The sequence below is a fragment of the Pocillopora damicornis genome, chromosome 8 (genome assembly GCF_964200805.1).
Source record: "Pocillopora damicornis chromosome 8, jaPocDami1.2, whole genome shotgun sequence".
Classification (NCBI taxonomy): domain Eukaryota; kingdom Metazoa; phylum Cnidaria; class Anthozoa; order Scleractinia; family Pocilloporidae; genus Pocillopora; species Pocillopora damicornis.
Genome location: NC_142677.1, coordinates 6,198,238 through 6,215,409, shown reverse-complemented (window position 1 = coordinate 6,215,409; position 17,172 = coordinate 6,198,238). Strand labels below are relative to the sequence as shown.

At 37.0% G+C, this 17,172-nt stretch overlaps 1 protein-coding gene and 2 long non-coding RNA genes across 4 annotated transcripts in view; 1 reads left to right on the top strand and 2 right to left on the bottom strand.

Annotated features, from left to right (window-relative positions):
- Nucleotides 1-2,400: 2,400 nt before the first annotated feature.
- LOC149041137 (uncharacterized) lies at nt 2,401-6,827 on the bottom strand. Of its 2 annotated transcripts, XR_016189132.1 has the most exons (3): nt 4,603-5,128; nt 3,433-3,558; nt 2,401-3,032 (listed from the first exon to the last, which is right to left on the bottom strand). It is a non-coding gene; the product is annotated as an uncharacterized LOC149041137 (long non-coding RNA). The 2 variants fall into 2 exon arrangements; XR_016189131.1 differs by having other exon boundaries at nt 3,433-6,827.
- A 1,232-nt stretch (nt 6,828-8,059) lies between these two features.
- Nucleotides 8,060-17,172, top strand: part of LOC149041136 (uncharacterized) — a 15,659-nt gene continuing 6,546 nt past the window's right edge. Inside the window, exons 1-6 of the mRNA XM_089214443.1 lie at nt 8,060-14,249; nt 14,765-14,970; nt 15,156-15,486; nt 15,966-15,997; nt 16,182-16,308; nt 16,853-16,935. Of these exons, the coding sequence (XP_089070569.1) occupies nt 14,115-14,249; nt 14,765-14,970; nt 15,156-15,486; nt 15,966-15,997; nt 16,182-16,308; nt 16,853-16,935 (914 nt within the window). The 5' untranslated portion in view covers nt 8,060-14,114. The remainder of the gene's footprint in view (nt 14,250-14,764; nt 14,971-15,155; nt 15,487-15,965; nt 15,998-16,181; nt 16,309-16,852; nt 16,936-17,172) is intronic.
- Nucleotides 16,303-17,172, bottom strand: part of LOC149041134 (uncharacterized) — an 18,230-nt gene continuing 17,360 nt past the window's right edge. Inside the window, exon 3 of the long non-coding RNA XR_016189134.1 lies at nt 16,303-17,074. This is a non-coding gene — a long non-coding RNA (uncharacterized LOC149041134). The remainder of the gene's footprint in view (nt 17,075-17,172) is intronic.

The following is a 17,172-nucleotide window of genomic DNA, read 5'->3' as shown; positions in this document are numbered from 1 at the left end:
GCTTTCAGGCTGTTCATGACTGGTGCAGCTGTCTGCAGTGTTGCTACTTGTATCATGCACTATGTTGCGGTATAATCTAACGAACAGAAGAACACCACTAAATCCTACAAACCCCACTACTTTATTAAACAGTGAGTTATGTTCTTAACAAGGAGCAAATCTTAAATGCATTACATTACTTATTGTTCATAAACTTAATTGAGCCCACGGTCTATATCCTAGCTCACTACTGACACAATCTCAAGTGCTGTCTCCAAAGTTCCTTCAAATGATCAATCTCCCACAGTAACTATCTCCATATGGCTTTCTAAACAGTCATTTCTCTGGCAACAAGAACCACTACTACATAACTGCTTACCAAAGAACTTTTCCATTAGTATTGTACAATAACTGCCTGACTTGATAAAATGTTCTAGGAAGTTCTATGGTACGCAAGTCAGCCTGACTAAGTGGTTTGGAGATTTCTAGAACAACAATACAACAATTACTCATAACACACACACACACACACACACACACGCACACACACACACACACCCCCCCCCCTTCAAGGAAAAAGTTTGCAAACTTTTTTGGACAAAAATTTATACTCTTGAGAGACGTTCTTCAATAACATTGTCCTTTCCTTCTATGCGTCTGATGTCCAAAACATACTCTTGTAATTTTAAACTCCACCTCAGAAATTGTTGATTTTGCCTTCAACTTATGAATAAAGACAAGGGGGTTATGATCACTATAAACAACAACAGGCAAACTTGAAGAACCAACATAAACTTTGAAATGTTGTATGGCTAACACTGGTGCCAAACATTCTATTTCAGTGGTGAAGTAGTTCTTTCCGCTTTTGTTGTACTTCTTGGAAAAATAACAAACTGGATGTTCCACACCTTCATCATTCTCTTGTAACAACACAGCACCAGCAGCAACATCACTTGCATCAAATGCCATCTTGAACAGGGAGCTTAAATCAGGCACTGTCAATACAAGGGCACTCTGTAATATGGTTTTCAATTCCTCAAACGCCTTTTCACATAGGACAGTCCAAACAAATTTTACCTTTTTACTAAGTAATTTCATCAATGGTTCTATAACAGTGGTGAAATTAGGACAAAACCTTCTGTATTAGTCAGCCATACCAAGGAAACGCATGAGTTGTTTCTCATTCTCTGGTCGTGGAAAGTTAGCTGTCACTTCAAGCTTGGCCCCAACTGGTTTCACTTGACCTTGTCCAATGACATGCCCCAAATAAGTGACTTGCACTTGGCCAAACTCACTTTTGGAAAGATTTATGGTCAGCTTAGCTCTACTCAATCCCATGAAGAACTCACAGGTAGTTCTTAAGTGTTTTTTGCAAGTGTCACTGAAGATAATCACATCATCAATATATGCTTTACAATCCTCAAGATCTGTGATGACTTTCTTGATAAGGAGCTAGAAAGTAACAAGTGAATTTCTTGTTTGTTACCAGGCATTGGCTACAATGCAAGAACCTTTTGACCTGGCTTAAAGTTTTGTTTTACAGTATCTACATCATCTCTTTCAGAGACATCCGGGTAGAACTAAGACCAGCTTTAGCTGACTCACGCACTCTAACAAGCTTCGTGCAAAAATCTGAAACATCCCAGGTGGAAATCTTATTAAGATCTTACTAAGATTCTTGTAAGTTTCTTACTAAGATTCTTATTAAGATTCTTAATTAAGAATCTTGTAAGACCTTACAAGATCTTGTAAGATCTTGTCACAAGATTCTTACAAGAATCTTGTAAGATCTTACAAGAATCTTGTAAGATTCTTACAAGAATCTTGTAAGATTCTTACAAGAATCTTGTAAGATCTTACAAGAATCTTGTAAGATCTTACAAGATCTTGTAAGAATCTTGTGACAAGATCTTACCTGATCTTGTAAGATCTTACAAGATTCTTGTAAGAATCTTGTGACAAGATCTTACCTGATCTTGTAAGATCTTACAAGATTCTTGTAAGAATCTTGTGACAAGATCTTACCAGATCTTGTAAGATCTTACAAGATTCTTGTAAGAATCTTGTGACAAGATCTTACCAGATTCTATAAGATTCTTAACTAAAAATCTTGATAAGTATCTTAGTAAGAAACTTACAAGAATCTTACAAGATCTGGTAGGATTCCTGTGACAAGAATCTTAATTAAGTACCTTCACAAGTTTTCAAAAGAACTTGTTAAGATTCTCAACAATGTCTTAATGATCTCTAAAAGAACTTACAAGAACTTGTGAGATTTTCAAACAACTTACAAGAATTTTTGCAGAATCTGTAAAAATTCTTAAGTATCATATTTTTTTCAGACCATAGTAGGTAACTGATGGTTTATGCAATATTCAGTAACTGGATGATTGAGGAATGGAGATCACAACTAAGAAAGAATTTCTTCATCCAACATTAAGCAAAATTTATTGCAAATTCTCAACACTGTGAAATTAATTACTAAAAAATATCTTGATAAGAAACGTTAACTGGTAAACATGCACGATTTAAATGACAACTGTACAAGAAGAGTTCTTGTTCTTCCCTTTGGTGTGTTTTAAAAATTTAAAAAAAACAATTGTTTTAATTGTTGGAGTCATTTGACAGTTTGATTTGAACTACCATAGTTATCCTTACACAAATAAGCCATAATAACTAAAGGCATGTCCCAGTTTTAAATTGTTCTTCGTTTGATTCAAACTGCAATGGTTTTTCTTCTTTTAGAATAATTTAAGCATGAAAACAAAAAAAAACAACAAAATTTTGTATTGCAGCAAACGTGTTCAAAGAATTAAAGCTCACAACACTCATCTCAGTTGGCATTTTAGTCAATTTGACAGCTACTTGACAAGCAAATTTGCAAATATTTCAATTTTGTACAAATATCAACCAAGCTTTAGTTCATTCAACATTGCCCTCTACATTGTGAACTTTTCTCTTGGAATCCAAGCAATTTTTTTTATTCAAGTAGAGCCTTATTTGAGACCACCTCTTATTCATTTGGGCATCACCAAATTTCTGATTTATGGCTCCTGTGGGAAGAAAAAAAGAAAAAAAGAAAATAGTAATTTGTATACAGGTACAAAATATACTAAAACCTTGAGAGCGTATTTTTTAAAATCCCTGCCAGAGAGGAGTAATAGGAGCTTGGTTTCATTGTGAGGAGTACTTAGTAAGGTAGAGGGGAGGAGCTTCTCAATGGTTCTCCTTGATCACCATCATGCCTCATCTGTACGCAAAGGAAAGGAGGTAGTGACTATCTTTAACAAGAACTTATCATCTTTAAGAGCAAAATTTTTATGCACAGGTTCCCAGTTATGAATCTTGGCAATTTGCACTGCCCAACTCCAATCCAACAAACTTTGTTTACGCTTTGCACTGCTGAAACAACTATTCCAAATTCCCACAAAAAGTTGATAAATGAAAAATTACCTTTTTACAATCAGGAGTTGCCACCCTTCTATCCCATTCTGTGCTTGTAGCATTAAGATGGGACTCAAAGTCTACTTTATTCAGGATAAAATCATTTTTACAGGTGATCCTATTTCTCCAGTTCTCCTGTGAATATGAATTGAAAAAATGTTTACATTTGTTGAGCAATCCCTCCACTGAATTAAGTTTCATTAACCTTTAGAACAAAGAAAATTGTGAGAAAGGGAAGCAAGGAATCATGACTCAGCATTAAATGAAAACCAGAAAAAAATACACACACATTCACAAAACAAAACAAATAAAAACTAAACAGAACCAAACAAAATACAAAAAATGTTGCATGGAATTAATACAGGTATAGAATGTGTTAGAGTAAAAATTGACAGGATAACAGTGCCAAAATTCTTCCTTAAGCCATCTAAGTCAATGAAGTCTTGAAGGAGGGGGGGGGGAAATGAACTATCATGCACCAACATTGAATATTTAGAGTTCTTACATCATCAGAAGAACTTCCCATTTTTTGGTAATTTTTGTTTGCTTTGGGAAGATTCCCATCACTGTGGACATGGTCGTGATAATCGAACCAAGTTTGGCTTTCATCATCATCATCATCAGTGGAAACTTTTAAGTAGAACGTGGCAATTTATAATTCATTATTTGGGAATAAAGTAATTCCATAATCGATTTCGCGTTGTTATTGCACCCTTTAAGCTTAACTTCTAGTGGTTATTAGTAAAGCCGAAGACAAATTAATTGTTTATTGTGAACCATTTCCATGCGAGACGACTGGAAGCTACGATGATTCTGCCTACAACACTTAAATCCGGAACAATCTCTCTTTTAAAACTGACTTGAGAGAATTGCTACAAGTGCAGTAAGGTTAGCAGCCGCCGTTACGGGGTTTTGATGATGATAGCGTTACATCTCGTGTCAGTTTCCACTCAATTCTAAACAAAAACGCTTCCTGACGAAATCGAACCCTGACGAGATTTTATGATTTGCCTTATATAAAAATACCGTGGCCTTACAATTACATAAACTTATCGTCACTTTTTTCGTCCATGCTAAAAGAATCTAAAAAGTGCGAGAAATAAGTCTATCGCATCACCTTCCAGCAGATGTGTAATGTTGATAACGTGAACTTAATGAATAAAAGTCAGTAGCACTTACCTTCGGGATGATTTGCCTTCATTTGCTTCAGTTGCAGTCGTGCACTAGTTGCTTTTTTGGAAATCTTCTCAAGATACTTAAACTACCAAGACCAATGTGTTCCTTGAGTTATGAAGCGAGTGTCGTGCACAATCATACGTGTGCTTTCTATGTGCTTAGATGTGTAAACTATTCACCTGAGGCCACTTCACGTGACAGAATAAAACAAGGATATCGCAACCTTGAATGTGTAATCGTAGTGTTCTTTCACAAGAAAAGCAAAACGCGATTTATCTTCTCTGGTGTGCTGTAAACTCATGTTACTTACTGACTGCGTCATTTTCTGTATTTTAAGCGACAGTAACATTAGTGATTTTGCAAAGAACTTGGCTTGTAAAATCCTAATTCTCGAGATCATTATTCTTCGCCAGGGCTTTAGACACAATTAAATTTCGCAACGAGGTAGATAACACTCAACCAAAGTAAAATTTCTGTAGAACTTTGTCGAAACGAAATGGCGCGTGAACGGTTGACAACAACGGTCGAGTGAACAATTTGTAATTTTGCGCCGGCCGTAGCGGGAGACTGGGGAGAGCCTTAGTGAAAGTACAAAATGTCACGCAACTCTTGCAAGTATTTTGTAAGTAACTACCTATAAACTTTTTAAAAATACTTTTAATTTCTGCCATCTGACCGGTCTGCAAATTTTCGATGTTTATTTGTTAGTTATATTGTAAAGAATTTGGTCGGTAAAATCCTAATTCTCAAAATCATTCTTCTTCTTTAGGGCTGTAAGGCACAGTTAAATTTCTCAACCAGGCAGATAACACTCGACCAAAGTAGAATTTCTGTCGAACTTTGTCCGAAACGATATGATGCAAAAACGGTTAACAACAACGATCAAGTGTACAATTTGCAATTCTGCGTATGCGCTGTGGCGTGGAATGCCTTGGTGAAAGTACAAATTTCGTGCAACTTTCTTGAAAAATATTTTTACAAGTAGCTAGCTATAAATTTTTTTTAAATACATCTTTTCATTCTGCCATCTGTCTGCATACTGCCATGTTTTTTTTCTGAACCATATCAGCGAAAGTCTCTTGCTTGTGGAATGTGGTGACATTATCTATGGGTGTCTTAATGTTCAAGGCAAAGATGGGAAGGTTTAATCCCTTTCTAGACACTCCCTATGAACATGATTAGTGATTATTTAAACTAGCTGTTCAGTATATTTCATAATCAATCATCAAATGTAATCTGAAAAGTCTGTCCAAATTTAATCTGTTGATACCATAATTCCAGTGGAACAATTACCTCGTTAGAAAGCAGCTGCATGTGTATTGTGTTCTCGGGTCTGAAATTTGCACACCATACCATGGAAGCTTACTTGACGTTATTTGATCCCCTTTTGGACATGGGATTTTTCACATCATGTGTGAGAGGTTTCAAGCCTTATGCATTCCCATGCTCTCTTATGAACAGAACAGGATAAGCATTTCAAGTTACTCAAGAATGTACTGGAATGAACTTGATAAAATCTTGTCAAGAACATTTAAATTCCTACTGATCTTAAAATTTTGATTCTTACAAAACTCTTAGATGAACTTTAGATGAAATCCTGTCTAGAATCTTTATGATGTTACATTTACAAATCTTACTTAATTATTAAGATTCTTAACAAACTTACCAAGATCTTGTCAAGAAGCTTGTAAGATCTTCCTTTTCTTAAAGATTAGGATTCTTACAACTGAGATTCTTAAGTGAACTTTATATGATGTTGTTAAGAACTTTCAAGATCTTAATGCCCATGTGTTGTAAAATTTTTTTTAGGATTCTTAAAAGATTCTTAAATAAACTTAATAAGATCTTGTTGAGAACCTTTCAAGATCTTAACCCCCATTTCTTGTAAAATTTTGTGAGGATTCTTACAAGATTCTTAAATAAACTTAAAAAGATCTTGTTAAGAACCTTCCAAGATCTTAATCCCCATGTGTTGTTAAATTTTGTCAAGATTCTTACAAGATTCTTGTATAAACTTAATAAGATCTTTTAAGATCTTACAATGCTCAAACCTGGTTAAGATTTGTTCAAGAAATTTGGCAAGATCTTATTAAGATTATTAATTCTTAATAAGATCTTAGTAAGATCTTCATCTTAATTGCCATCTTATAAGATTCTTACAAGATCTTCCAAGATCTTACAAGATCTTCCAAGATCTTAATAAGATTTCCACCTGGGATATTGTAAAAGATAAATAGACTCAGTACTGCCAGGTGATAACTTCTCTTTAAGCAGTTTAAGAGGTCCTCTCACAGTGTACCCAAACACAAGCTCGAATGGACTGAATCCAAGAGACTCTTGTACTGACTCGTGTGCTATAGTAACATCTGTAAAGTAGCTGGTGGGGTTCTGAAAGACTTTACTTTCACTGAAACTTTTAGAAAATATTGGCAAAAACTTCCAGGTCTTCATGTTGTTCTGCAATGGGCTGAGAGCTTGACATCTTTTCAACCTGTTCCATTAAACTCTTCTCAGAAAGAATTTCTTCTGGCTCAGAAACAGAGGTGTTCAGTTGCTCATCCTTAAAGACATGGGGGGAACATGAGGGTTTCTGCTAATGTTACCTCTTTGTCACTGGTTTCTTTCTTCTAACACATGACTTGCGTCACAACACATGCTGGGTACAGACTGGGAATTGTCTTCTCTACTGGATCTGGAGACTTTTCTGAACTGGGCTTTTAGGTGTCAATAGCATTAACAACTACTTTGTCTCTTGTAATGTCATTTCCTAGGATAAGGTGCACTCCCTCAAATGATAACATAGGCTGTATTCCCACTTTCACAGGCCCAGACACAAGATCTGATGTTAGGTAGACTGTATGAGGTGGCACTGGGGTATACTCAGAACTGATTCCTCTGATTAGAACACTCGCACTAGTGGACAATTTCTCAGAAAACACCAAAGTGTCACTCAACAGTAAAGACTGCAAGACTCCAGTGTCTCAAAATCTTGATTGGTATGGAGTCAGACATATCACATGACAATGACACTGAACCATCATGGATGAAGGGCTGAAAAATATCCACGACAGATTTAGACAGGCCACTTGCTTCACTTATAGGACTTACCTGAATCTTCTTTCTTAGAACTCAGGAGGGGTATCTTCACTTACAGCAGATAAAGACAACAGCTTAGAGATAAAACTATTAGGCTTAGGCTCCATGCTATTTTGTTTTTGCACCACTCTCCACTTTTATGGGCTTCTAGAAATCAGGTGACCTTCTTTTCTGCAATAGTAACATTTTGTTGGCTTGATGGGCTTATTTTGATCAAACTTGTCCTGTCTTGACCATGAGGAGCTGAAATGATTGGTATGGTTGTTAGCAGGATTCTGTCTTGGATGTCCTCCATCATTCAGTCAACTTCTCTGGTTTTGAAGCCATCGTTGTACCAAAGGAGGTGGAACTCTACCAGGTGGAGTATGATGCAGACAGGGTTTTTCCACAAAATTCACTTTGTGACTCAACAAAAACTCATTGACTAATTGTGCAGTGCCTTCCAACGTTTCTGCCTTTTGTTCATCAATGAACGTTCAGACATCACTGTGAATGCACCTCCTAAATTCCTCTACTAAAATTAGTTGTCTTAACTTATCATGAGTCAATTGTCTACCCACAGTGAATGGCACCAATGATCAAATAACTGTCCCTTCTAGCAAATTCTTCATAAGGCTGACTACTGATTCTCTTACAGTTTCTAAACTTTTGAAGATAAGCCTCAGGAATTAGTTCATAACCCTTTAAAATAAGATCCTTAATAGTGTCATAACTTGCAGCTTGCTTTACACCTAACTGTGTTTAAATTTCCCTTACTCTACCGACTAGTACACTCTCAAATAATATTACCCAGTAAACCTTGGGCCACTCAAGGTTGCTAGCTACTTTCTTTTTTATAAGCTTATATTTACAACAAAAATTACTCATAGCAGCTATAAAACCTTTATTGAAGGAATCACTTAACTGCCAAAAGGTCTGGATAGAAGCAGATATGTAACAAATTTGAGAAAATGAATGACACTTCTAAAATTAAAAAGCCTGTTTAGACAGTTCTTCTGTTATCTTCAGTTCTGAATAATACAAAGTATAAAATTGAATTTAACCAATTATTTAAGCTTTATACCTTATCCCTACAAACTGGGTCTCATTTGCACTCTCGTTGGTGGAGCCTAAAAGATTAACAACACATGGTTGGGTTTCCATGAAGACATCGAGAAACTCACTGAAATCCTTAAAAAGAATATATTTCCAGCTCATCTGGTTGAAACGATTGTCAATTGGTACCTCATGCTCACCCATAATGAATGCAATTCCCTGGTCTCCATTTCGGACACTTACCATTAACTTCTATTTCAAATTACCTTACATTGACCCTTTTTCTGTTGTGACGCCAAAAAAGGTTTGCCAATTTGCTAAGTGTTATAGTAACAACATTGATATAAAGTTGGTTTTTTCACCTTTCAAAATAGGCAACATGTTCAAGGTGTGAGAGACCCTATCCCTTGTAGGCTCCATACATGTGTGCTTTACAAGTTTTTATATGTGAGTTGTTATGCCTGCCATGTTGGTGAAACCTCTCTACATTTATCCACATATGTACACAAGTACTTGGTCAGTGATAGGACCTCTCGCATTTTCAGACATCTACACAATTCTCCACAATGTTGCACTCAGATGTTCAGATGAGTGTTTTAACATCCAAGATCCCGCATCCACAACTTTTCAACTTGAAATCAAAGAAGCTATCCACATTCAATGGGAGAACCTACTCTTGATCACCAACTTTATCATGTTAACCCTTTAACTCCCACTAGTGACCAAGACAGAATTTTTCCTGACAAAATTAATACAATATCAACCAGATGAGTGATGAGAATAAGGAAAAATATTAATTTGGGGATAATTAGTTGATCCAATACTAAATTCTCTGAAATAACATTATAGGAATTATATGGTTGAAAGTGAGGAGAATTACAAATTTGATCTGAGAGTTAAAGGGCTTATGACTTTCCTTGTAAATGCATATGTTGTTCTGTTACTATAGTTTGTTTTGTCCAGTCAGCATTTTGTTGCGCACTTTAAATTCAACTTTGTACTTTGTATTATTCAGATCTGAAGATGACAGAAGAACTTTCAAAACATGTTTTTTAAGTTTAAAAGTGTTATTCATTTTCTTAGAATCTTTCATTTACTCTTGTTAGAAGAGGATTATTGCTCCATCAACTGAATGGGCACCTGCTATGGCTGGCTAAATGTTTTGTAGATTTGATGCCATAAGGATTGCCAAACTAGCTAAATCAGTTGAATTAGTAGGCACATTTACAACATGAAAATCATCAATGAGATGGATAACAAGTTTCTTTGTTCTCTCAAAAAAATCAATAACAATTTCATTGATTGCTTACATTTTTACAAAAATGTTCATTGTATTTGTTCTGCTTTATCTTGCAGGCTGTCTGGAACTTGATGCAAAAAATTAGTTATCAGACTTTCAGGCACAAACAGTTCAAAACTAGCCTATTGATCATGCTTTTATTTTTTTAAAAAAATTTTTTTTCTCTTTCAGTCCTATTTTTAATCTTCCAGAGCATTAAAGAATGTACAGTCACATGCTGATTTAAAATGATGTAAATTAAATGTACATTTAATTTTTTTCTTTTTTTTTCTTTTTTTTCTTTTTTTCCTTTTTTTTCCTATTTTTCTTTTTTTTCTTTTTTTTCTTTTTTTTTTCTTTTTTTTCTTTTTTTTTTCTTTTTTTTCTTTTTTTTCTTTTTGCACAGTGGTTAGGATCTCTTAGTAAATAAATGATTCTAGTATTTGAAAATAAAGTTGTGATCCACGTGTAAAGTGATGAAATTTGTGTGTGAGGCTCCATCAGCTGTCCAGAGAAAGATGATGGTATGTGTGATGTCTTTTAAGTCTCACTTATACATTTACATCAGAGAGCTCTGTGTGTTTGTTTAATTATCATTTCTGGTGAGGGACTGAACAAAAAAGTCTGGTGTATAATAACTCAGTCCCTTGTAACTGAGCAAGAACAAAAAGTTAATGAAATAAAATAGTTTTGCTGAAATAAATGCTAGCTGAGGCCATGTCACTGATTGAGTAGATCTTGGTATTCAAACAGAACACTTTCTTATAAATAAACTGACACCACCGACACCACTGGTTTAGAGTGAGAAGAGGACAATGTTCGATTAGCATCGCGCTTACGAAATTAGATTTCAAAGCCCACGTGGTTTCTGCTTCCATTTGTAAACAGTGCCACGGTCGTTGAAAAAAGTTGCATCATTATGCATTATGAAAATTACAGTCAGGCCCTGACAGATGGTCTATCATTTGCGTGGCTCACCTCGAAAATATTCTGTTAACTCGAGCCATACCTGATTTTCCTTCTTCAATGGAACTTTGGCATTCATATCAATTCGCCTTAAGGATGACTGAAACCGATTTCCTTTTTGAAAAATCGGTTTTCTGCTGTAATCATTATTTTTCGCGATGCAAATACATTAATTTCGAAGACAGAAGTGAAGAAGTGACAGTGGGCGTGATGGCCATGATTGAAAAGCTGATAAACTGGGAAAACACGTTTACAGGAATCGTTTACTAAGCCACGCAGCGTGGCTAAATAGCTTTGCAATCTTTTAGGCAAACAAAATATATCAACATTTTTTAATTTCATCGAAATTTGTTCGAAGAAAAATTTTTGGAAAATCGAGGAGACGTCGACAAACTGCAGAGTAACTCTGGTAAGTGTCACACTATTTCGCGTTCACAGATCACAAATGTGCCGTGCTATCATTCACGTGACTCTAATCGCCGCACTGCCTAGATTTGAACTGGCATTCGGTTGGAAAAGCCTATTTGAAATAGTTGTTCGATTGGTTACATATCCATGTTAAACCTTGTAAAATTTAAGAGGTTTCTTGTGGTATCCTGTCACCTGCAAATGTTCACTGAAGTCTCCGTAGGCCTCTAGAATAGTCCGGACCCATTTTCCCGCTCTCCATCTTTAGACCTTAAGTTAATACTCAGATGAGAAGATGTTACTCTTGCACTCAAATTGGCATTTCATGTGAACATGAAGTATGCATGGCAAAGTTAGCATATGTCACATCTTGGGTAACAAAACTACTCCCTAATTTTAGAGCATAATTTCAGCATTAATTTTTATTACACATGTGAATTGGCAAACTCGAAATTACTGCATTTTTAATTGATTCGAGATGGTGTCCAGGTTTTGAAATGATCAAAAACATGTTTGGTTTCAAGAATTGCCCCAGGCAATCATAATTTGCCATTGGTAATTTACATAATTTACAATTTATATTTCATGTTGATCCAACATAATTTCATCAATCAACTGTAATTACAAATGGAATATTCCTTGACCCTATTGTAGGAGTTTCCTTCCAAAGATCTTGACTCTCTTTATTGGTGAAACTATTTACACTGTATCCAAAAAAGAGAGAAAGCATTTTTATGAGTACAAGATGTAAGTGGGAGGGTGGGGGGAGAGTCAGAGTCGCACCCTTCCCGTACCACGTTCTCCCACCTCCCGTACTTTTGTGCCCCTTTGCCTCCTGACTCCTGCCCTTCATTGTGTCGCTCCCGTCTTCAGGTTAATCAAGATAATCAGAAACTGGGTTTAACTTTCAAACTGTGCCAAAACTAAACATTCTTGTTCATTTTCTGGCCTTTGTTTTGGCGGGGGGATCATCGGGTCCTGATGAAAGTTATTACAGGTCATTTTTCTTAGTTAAACTAAGGTTCACGAACCTGATTATCACAGTTTGACCATAGAGACGAAATTCTCAGCCCATTGTGTAATGTAATAGCTATTTCAATTAGGTTTTTCCATGCATTATCTGGGCTTTGCTGAGATCCAATGAATGAGACATGGAAACCATTGACTGCTGAAACTACCTAGGGAAAACCCGCGCGACTTTTAAAACCTTCAATCTTTCCTTGGACTTCATGTTGTTTTCTGGGAACATTTATATATTTTGGAAAAAGAACTATAGCCATCACCTCGCACAGTTCTCGCACAATGCCACAAACAGTGGATTTTCTGACACCACATAGATTTCCAATCGTTCGATGATGAGTGTCCGCGAGCCAATATAATAATGTTATGGCGACTTGATGACGCACTGCAATAGCTTTCCTGTAATTGGTGTCCCTTTCAGTGATATGTGGCGAAAGTTCTAGGCAAAGGTGATTAAATGCTCTTTAAGATGTGAAAATTTTCACTCCAATCCTGTACCCAATCTTGGTAAGTCTCTTCCCAAAATATAAATACGGCGAACAGGAAGATGTTGAAGAAGATATCGAAACATGAAAAGAAAAGACAATGACGAAACGAAACTCCTCTGCCGGACATAACGATTAAACTGTCTTTGTGCGTTCCTTTGTCATCATCACCTTCATCTCCCGTTGCGCTAGTAGGTGCATAAGGTTGTCACATTGTCCGTCCAACCGCCTTGGCCGCATTTCAGCTCTTCCAACCCACGTTTCTTTTTCAGTTATGTGTAATTCTGGGGTTTTTCCTCAGCTGTGATTGCGCCAATATTAGCAGGATATTGTGATTTAAATTGAACACCATTTTGTTTACGTGTTTTTTTTATTGGCCACAAGCAACGTTAAAACGAGGTTGCGCAAAAACTTACGCAAGTTATTGTTTTAAAATTGTTAGGTTTCGATGGGCTAACGATCGAGCGCGGGAGAAAGGAACTTGGACGTTTCAGCCTCTAACATCACGTTAAGCTTTTAAATTAAGACTTGAAGTCCTTCGCCATTTTGGTCTTTCTCTCCATTAATAGCTTTAGCTACATTAATGTAGCGATTTCTTAAGAAAGCTGAAAATTTGCACACAGGCCTTCAAACCTGACAAGCGAGCATGATTGTATACACACGGATGGAAAGTCTAGTAAGTTTTTGCTTCAATCTTGGCTTCCCAACATTACTTATGCGCAACCAGCGTTTTCATTGGAAATGATTGAATGAATGTTATAGCTTCAAAAGAGCTTGGTACCGGATGAAAACGATCTATAAATATATATGTTTCTGTCCATTGCCTGCTTATCTAGTTTTCGAGAACTGTGAATAACGGCAGTGACTGCGACAGACAAGCATTTAACCCTTATCGTGTCAGGCAGATATCTTGCAGTTATAATGCAATGTGTTGTGCGTAATAGAAATAATTAAACCCCAGATTCAGCCAAGAGGCACCTGAATAGATGTTTACAAAGCACATTTTTCTTGTGAGCACATTTACGACGATTTGACATACTATGCCCACGCTTTCAACCTTCAATCCTTTGATCAACGTGTGAAAATCGTTCGACTGCAAATGGTGGAACTTGATTCACGAGTGCACTGAATGTAGCTGGAAAACTATATCCAATCACTTTTAATTTTTCCTACTCTGCTTTCTGTTTGCAGAGCATTGGTTTCCTTGAGTTGCAAATACCTGTATTATGGAAAACGAAGCCAGCTGTTTGATAGACTCTTTCGTGGCCAGACACACTATAGACCCAATCTTACGCTCGGATCTGCTTTCTCGTAATCAAAATGGCTCACGCCCTGACCAAGGCACACGGATGGGGGCAGAGGTAAAAAAGACAAATACATCATAGCTTATAGATGAGGAGAGGGACACTGATATTGCTTTTCTGCAACTACGTAGCAGCTCTCCTGGGGCGGGAAGGGCGTTGTAAAAGTCATTCTCAATCACCAAAATTGAAGCCGAGATCGCAGCTTTTCTTGACTACGACATAAAAACTGGAAAAAACTATGAGATAGAATGATCCGGCAAATTTGATCCCACAAGCTTGGTGAAAAATTGATTTCCTGTATGACAAAAAGATACTTAGGGAATTGCAAAATAAACTCACGAAAATCGTTGTTTTTTTCGCTGTTGCGACTGCCCCCTTGAGGTGCTTTGCGATATCTCTACAGAAAAAATATTACCAATTTTCATTTACTTAAAACAAAAACAGCTCATAGATTTATGAAGCATAGAAACGAGCATTCCAAGCGGGAAAAATGGGTCTGTATCGCCCGCTCGAAGAATTAGCCATACAATAAACATTTCTGCTAATAATCTTATTTTGTTTCATTTCTCCAGATTGCTGGGTCAAACAACATTGCTATCGACTCGCCTGTTGCGGTTTCATATTCGGGGAACATAAGACCTTGCAATGTTGAGTCTTTAGAGTCCACGAACAACAGTCCTCTTGCGTTGGTGCAAGGAGTAGCCAGAGCGACGGTCCAAATGAACAGGGGAATGCAAGAAAGAGAACAGCGTGAATTGGAGCGGGAACAACTTCAAAGGTTTTTTTAGGATGTCATTACAGCAATTTTCAAAGTGTTTGATTTTTTGATTCCAAAAAGGACAAAAGTAGTCTGTTAGCACCAGTCAGGTCAAGTAGCAACGTTATGGGTAGATTTTTATAGAGGAACTCTGATAGCAGTATATTGTACTGAAGAAGTCATTTTTTTTCTCCTGGCACTAACAGAGAAAGAAACAGTGTTGTTACCAATGCAGTAGAAAATTTGAATCAACGTTTTGGTCAATCTGGTGACTCAGTGACGAACAGAAGCTATGGCAGCTCTTTGCTTGAATTGGAACAACGCGTGGAAGAAGTGTGCGCCTTGGTGGAAAGAGTGTTGAGGGAGAGAGAAAGTGCAGAGTTTGACCGGGAAATTGAAAGAAAAGAGCATGAAATACGAACAGAAAGAGCACGGAAGAAGAGAGGAAGGGAGGCAAGACAGCTCCCCGGAGTTAGCATGTGGCCTCAGCAGCCATTTCATGCACTTCTGTGTAACTTTAGCGAGCAGTGTGAGGAGGTAAGTTGACTGAGGGCCCTGTTATTATTCATCACCTGAGGAGGAAGGATAAGGATAAGCTGGGGAGGAGCAATCACGTTGTTTTCAGGATCAGATGGTGGGACTCTGGGATATTGACTGCCAATGAAGAGTGGAGGGGGGGGGGGGAATCATTAGAATTCTAGAAAGACTTGGGTGGAGGGGAATCAAGTACATTTTATTTCTACAAATCCAAAATTCTCCGTCCTTCCCCCCACTATCACCCTTACGATTTGTAAGGACAGGTCCCTGAGCACCACGATGAGGGTAATAGAAAATCTTTTGCTCAAAAATTAATCTACATCTCTTGATAGCCGCCTTGTAATATTTTCCGCACGAGTGGCTAAAATACGAGCGTTCCATATGAAAAAGATATCCCATTCAATGTTAGAATTGACCGAGCTATCATTCGCTTATCAAAAGTTTATCGATGTTAATAGGCATGTTTTTTTTCATTTTAGAATCTAAGAGGCGAAGGTTCTGGAAGACAGAGGTAAGTACAAGCAGACTGAATTCTGTAATATGCGCGCTTTTTTGACTCCTTTGGATAAATAGGTCTTCCCAGTCTGGCTCATGCTAAACATTAATTAATCAGTTTGTTCATTAATTAAACTGTTAGGAAATGAAGGATTCTTTTAATACGGGGTAAGGCTAACTACAGCTCCTTCTTTGTTTAGAATTGTAATGGATCACCCTCTGAATCACGACATCTCCAAATATGACGTTTGTCTGAACAAACGGCTTCAAGGAAAACCCAAATGCATTCCACAGTCGGGACAAGATGAATGTTGCATCTGTTTGGAGGTAATGGCTGAGATCAAAGGCCCTGATTTTAGCAACTGCAGCAAAACAAGATTGATAAACGCATATAAGGGTCACTTGATTGGCGTCTTGGAGGCTAGATGGCTAATCACTGAGTAAAGCAAAATAACTTCGTAAAACGTTGTGGTATGGTTTAGATATAAGTGTAGCAACCGAATCAAATGGCAGGGCTGTGAAATTACTACTAACACACTTAAAGTATTTCGTGCACAGGTGGATCGATTAAACAGTTCCTTGTCTGAATGACGGGCTATCATATCATCATATTTCCTTTCTTATAGGGACTTAGAATTGATACAATTCAAATGTTAACACTCTTTGATAGACGTAAATTTTCCTTTTCATCCCTTTTTGAGATCCTCCAATCGATCAGTCAATCAAAGAACTGATAGTGACATCCGCTCCGTTTATCTCAGCACGCCAGTTTCTGTTACCAACAACAGTCCTTTTCAGGACTGCATCAACATACTGAGTACGTGTGAGTCAATTGAATGATAAATGAAATCGTTTTTCCCATTAACTGTAGGACGCCCTCAGTGGTTATCAGATCCTGCCATGCTCACACAGGGTTCACAGAGAGTGTGCTATTGCAATGATACAGAATGGCGTGTAAGTACACCCAAGAAGTCCGCACATCTATAGTGATAAGTGTTGCTACCGGAATAAGATGATTGTTAATCAGTTCACTTTTTGATGTCCAGCCACTTTGTTAGATTTTGTATCCAAAATCACCTCAATGGTACAAAAACTATTATAGATAAAAAAAGGTATGAGTCATAGGTAGGTCTAAACTTCTCCTTCTTAAAATTTATTCAGGATTCAGCTTATTCTACTCATTTTTATTTC